The sequence below is a fragment of the Berghia stephanieae genome, chromosome 3 (genome assembly GCF_034508935.2).
Source record: "Berghia stephanieae isolate SIO BIC M18660-M18661 chromosome 3, UCSD_Bste_1.3, whole genome shotgun sequence".
Taxonomy (NCBI): domain Eukaryota; kingdom Metazoa; phylum Mollusca; class Gastropoda; order Nudibranchia; family Aeolidiidae; genus Berghia; species Berghia stephanieae.
The window spans coordinates 91,468,345-91,474,344 of NC_088362.1; the positions used below are offsets into that span (position 1 = coordinate 91,468,345).

Sequence of the window (6,000 nt, forward strand, 5' to 3'; positions counted from 1 at the left end):
AGCCCATTTTGTTATGGGCTTTTGTTAAATGTTGTAATGGAAATCCTGTCAAACCAAGACAAAATAATATTGTCCGTTACAACAGTATTAAATCAAGCCTATTATTGCACTCGATTATCCGACCAACAAATATGTTCACGTAGGTTATGCTGATATTACTTATATTTAATTACTGGATCTAGAAGCATAAATGAGAAATCCATTACATTATAGCAATTCAAGACATGGTTACAATTATCATCGTCATTATCATCATCATCATCATCATCATCATCATCATCATCATCATCATCATCATCATCATCACTATCATCATCATTATTATTATTATCATCATCCTCATCATCAACAACAACCACATCATCGCATGACCATTTCCATCACCTGTAATAATAACATCCAGAGCTGATGCCGTATGCCCAAGCGTAGAGCGTGAACGAACTGTTGTCCTTGGCTAAACCGAGTAAAAGAGTCCACAGTCCACATAGCAAGGCTGATGACTGACACAAATGGCGTCTGAATATTCCAGATAAAAAAGTGTAGAAATGATTATTTAAGTTGCTGCAGTTGAAACCATTTAACTTATCTACTATGTTGTTCTCTAATATCCCAATGGACTGAAAGTTTTTGGCAAAACATGTGGAATAAAGATCCAAAGAACAAAGCAAGATTGCGTTTATGCATTGTCCCCGCTTAACCCTCGTGAATCAGTCATTGCCTTGTCGAGACAAGGAGACGTCAATGCATAGTGCAGGGTCCCGTATTCTCTTGAAAACCAGTCCATGCACTATCGCGCCGAGCAAGCCCTGCAAGGGTATACATGACATACCCATCCCGGAACCCAAATGACTCACCGGTCATCCCGGATGCACACTGCAACAAAATAATTTTTGTAAAAGAGACGAGTATTCAAAGGCAAAACGCTTGTCCAGCCTTCCGAAATAAAGACACGTTGATGCCGTGACAAACCGCCAGTCTGTCCAAAAATTCAGCGACCGATACAATGCAATCTCAACTAAATATAGCAGACTAGGTTATTAAGCACAACGCAATGAATAAAGTCATAGTATTGGTCGGCTGCTCGAGGAGGCATTTTTTTATTCGGGAGCGTCATCTTCGCGATTCAAAATCCCAGGCTATAATATGTGGTACAATGAATGAACAACCCTAGGCTGCAGATGACAAACGTGTTTACACGAACGAGGTACAAGTTGAAGGCGATAAAGCACAGGACGAAAAGGTGCACAGAATGCCCATGAAGCCGGTTGTATCTGTACTATATATACAACCAGTTCTGGTGGGGAGCCATTTTGACACTTTTCTGAGACGCTTTAGTAACCACCACCACTGAGACTGCAACGAGGCGGTTAAACAACTCCACTCACGGATGAAAAGTGACAATCAACACAAGTATATAATCTTGCTTCAAATGGAGCCTTCCATGATACCCGCACCAGGAATGAATACATTCCCGAATGAATACATTCCCGACCTCACCCTCGTGGCCTGAGACGCGATCGGAGACCCGTTACATGTTAAGCGGACGGTCCTTGGAGGACTTCCCACTAAGCCATTACAGGTCACAGCTGAGTTGGCAATTCCTAGGACGCAGTCACTACCACTCTGTTGGTGGAACTCCATTAAGTCAATATAATATCCATGTCGAGTAGGCCTACTCAGCCTTACCTCCCAGGTCTGAAAACACAACCCGAGTTAGTAGGTTGCTGGTGTGCGCAGCCATTCCACACGGTACACTCAGGTACTGCTCTTGCTAGCGAAAAGAGTCCAAAAACTTTTTACTGAAATAAGTAACCGTAAATTTATACAGTCAAATTTTTAATTTCTGGACTTGGAGCGTTTTGAGTAAACTCAGTCTTGTAATCATTTTCCTCCTTAAAAGATTTAATAGATAAATAAAAATATAATTCCATTTATTCATCCCCACGGGGAAACTTGTCTTTAGGGTCTATTCAAAGGGAAGACTAGAATACCCCAGGCGTCAGCCACGATGCGGCGCCGCAAAATGAACTAGGAGAGGGTGACTTACTCAAGATCACACAGTGAGGCGGGTAGTCAAACTCGGTACCTTATGGGTAAGAAGCAAAGAGAATACCGCTGAGCCTTACGCTGCCCCATAATACTTGAGAAATTAGCAAAGAAAATTGTTGACACATAATATTATTAGCTCCAAAAGTAAAGAAGCACATGCTCTCTTTTATCCAAAGCAACCTCTTTTTCAGAAAGTCTTACCTTGAAATAAAACACTCAGAGCTGTTCCTGACGGTAAGATATCCAACCCCGCCACACCCAATAACAAATCCAATTCCCAAATACACTGACAGTGGAAGCAAAGTCTCCATGTCTTTGTCAAAATCACGGGCGCTCGAGACCTGAAGAGGGAAAAAAGGGTACATAAACAAGATATTAAATATTCATTCGATAACTAGGATGATCTCCTCCTCCTCCTCCTCCTCTCCTCGTACTCATTCTCCTCCATCTCTTCCACTCCCGCCATCTCCTTCTTTTCCTCCACATCCTCCTCATTCTCCCCCTCTTCTTCTTCCGCTTATATACTATCTAATATAAAGAAAGATCTGTTGTATCTGACAATATATTTTTTAAGTCCAAATTTTTAAAAATCTATGAAAGTCTGGGAGTAATAATCTATGCATGTGTGTTCACAAAATATAGGATATCTTTTGGTAGCAAATATTTTATGAAAGCAGGTGACCATAGTAATATACAATCAATCAATCAATCAATCAATATATATGTGTGTGTGTGTAAAAAAACAAATATATATATACATGTGTGTGTGTGTGTGTGTGTGTGTGTGTGTGTAATATTTACCAGCAGAACAAAGGGGATGTGAATACCAATGCCGATGACAGCGGCGATAACCATCACAGCTTTTAGTGACGTTAGCTTTAAGGCGCTGAAGTCAAAGTACGGAGGTTTCTCTGCCTCTCTGTCTCGTCTGTTTTTCTTCTGACTCTTGAGATGTAGGATGACTTTCCTTCGAGGATGATAGAGGTTGGCCGAGCGGTACAAAGCCCCGCATACAATTGGAATGATCAGCAACCCAGCTACGCATTGGAGTCCATGCATCCACTTAATGGAGCTGAAAAATAGAGAAAGAATACTGAAAAATTGATTTCCTTGTACATAGGGTACATACCTCTTTTATATTATGTTCATTGTGTCGTATTTTAAAACAAAATACAATCTCTTATTGCTTTGTGAGTCAAATACAAAGTAATACGTATTGAAAAAAAAATATTTAAGACAACTACTACTTCTACTATTACTACTACTACTACTACTACTACTACTACTACTACTACTACTACTACTACTACTACTACTACTACTACTACTACTACTATTAGCACTATTATTAATATCATTATTATTATTATTATTATTATTATTATTATTATTATTATTATTATTATTATTATTATTATTATTATTATTATCATCATCATTACAATTATTATTATATTATTATTATTATTATTATTATATTATTATTATTATTATTATTATTATTATTATTATTATTATTATTATTATTATTATTATTATTATTATTATTATTATTATTTATTATCATCATCATTATCAGCATTGATATCATAACCATTATTAGTATTATTATCTTATATTATTTTGTTTAAACCGAATAAGAGTTGTTCTTTGAATACCTGATTTAATGAAAGCACATATCTAATATATATCTCAAATAGCTTGCATTATCTTTTGAACGTAATGAAAATATATCATATGGCAATGTAAAATCGAAAATAACTTGTATAAAATATAAACTATGGAGGTTGTTGAAAACTGTTCAGAATTATATAAATAACAGGTGTGAACGGCGCATAGTATAATGATAAAAAGAATAATCCTACACAATTTAATTCCATCATAAGTAAATTGCAGAGAAGTTAACTCTGGCAACATTAATTTTTAAGCCCTGCATTTTTGCGATAAAAGCAAAGGCTATTCCAGGTTTTACTTACAGATAATTAATACGTCTTTCTTACTTAAGTATGAAATGTTTGTATATATATAGATATTTCAAAACTTCGCCTTTATTATACTTATTATTGGAGATGTAAACAACATTGATGGAATTACGTTCTTTAATTTGTTAATTATCTTGCTGAGCTGTGATGATTCTCCCTAACTCTTCTGTATTTGATACTAGATACAGTAATGAAAACTAAACGCTCGTTATATGACAGATCCTTGAGTTCGAGAAGCAGTAGTGTCGCTCGTCTTTGGACACTCCAAGATTTATTGAGAATCTTACTTATATTGGGCTTCCCGCACGTAGTAGGAATATATCTTATGATACTTTTAAAGAAACAATAGAGACATGCTTTTGGCCAAATTAATAAAATCAGTGTATATGAGCCCCCTTTAGTCCTAAAACTATTGATATACACATCGATATCCAAACAGGCATTTCAATTTGTGAGAAGCTTCTCATGAAGTGAGTCAAAATAAAATATCAATGCATTGGCCATCACCAATCATGCTAGAAGAATAATGACAGGAGATCACTTGCTGTGTATTTTTGTCCCCGTATATGTTGTCCGAATGTTTCGGAATTAGAGTAATTGCTTTGTCCTGACGCTGGTCGGAGTCCTTGGCTACGGGGAAACAGTCAGATGTATAGTATTAGTTTTTGCAGTAAATTTTTATTATTAATGTTTTTTGTCTTCCCTTGTAAAATTATCTCTCGATAATGAATTGAAATACTTTTTTCTTTTGGTTGCTGCTGTTTTGGATATGATTTGTAAAAAATAAGTATTGTATTTCACTTGTTAGGATCATTTGGTTCTGTCTTTGACTTCTAAGCGATCTCAAACTAAGTACACTGAGGGGTGCTCTTGGAATATAAACCCGTGCCCTAACTGCACCATTTACCTTTGTCTTATGTATTCGCAGGTGCCTTTTACAAAAGTATACTTTTAAACTACCTGATACATTTTCTGTCTTTTCAATATGACCTACATGTATCACAAACGCCGTGAAGTTCTTAAAAACAAAGAAAACAATTCTTGACATGGAATAATTGAAGTACACAAGGTTGTTTCGCTCTATATCAGTACGGAAAATTACTTTAATGTTTGTAATATTCTAAATAAAAGATTCACTAATTTGTCTTTGAGAATTCATTCTGTAATTCTACCTAACAATACTTTAAACTAATATGTCTTTAACTTCTAGGCAATGTTCGCAAAATTCCACTCTTCTAGAACTTTAATTAGCGATAGAAATGTGTTAAATAAGATAGAAATGGGGTGGACTATTTATGTTGGAATTTTCCCGAGTAAACAAGGATAAAGATCACCCAGACTAACGCATTTTGTTACACCTAGTATTACTAAATGTCAATAACTTTATTATCCAAAACAGACTTACCATGATATAATTCATATCTTCTTTATTGTCAACGAATGGGGTAAAAGCGTGGTCCTCATTTACAAAAACAATACTAGATATTATTGCTATTGTGATTCCGTTATTATTACTATTATCATTATTATTATTATTATTATTATTATTATTATTATTATTATTATTATTATTATTATTATTATTATTATTATTATTGTAAGTATTGGTGGTATTACAGTTGTTGTATTTTTGTAGTATTATTAATGGTATCATTTTATTTCTTGGTTCCATTTACCTTTTTTTTTCCTCCCTTTCATGTTTGTTGTCATCAAATTGTATGAATTATTGGCGAAAGCATAAGATTAAATAAACTTTGAAAACTTTGAACAAATATTATTACTACTACTACTACTACTACTACTACTACTACTTCTACTACTACTACTACTACTACTACTACTACTACTACTACTAATAAATAATAATAATAATAATAATAATAATAATATATGATGATGATGATGATGATGATGATGATGATGATGATGATGATGATAATAATAATAATAATATTAAGAAGAAGAAGAA

The 6,000-nt window shown here is 34.5% G+C and overlaps 1 protein-coding gene across 1 annotated transcript in view; it reads right to left on the minus strand.

The window, feature by feature from the left end:
- LOC144968816 (monocarboxylate transporter 10-like) overlaps positions 1-6,000 on the minus strand; it is a 46,736-nt gene that overhangs the window by 2,546 nt on the left and 38,190 nt on the right. The window contains exons 5-7 of the mRNA XM_078907524.1: positions 2,851-3,121; positions 2,251-2,390; positions 385-516 (exon numbers count right to left, since the gene is read on the minus strand). Coding sequence (XP_078763650.1) covers positions 385-516; positions 2,251-2,390; positions 2,851-3,121 — 543 coding nt within the window. The remainder of the gene's footprint in view (positions 1-384; positions 517-2,250; positions 2,391-2,850; positions 3,122-6,000) is intronic.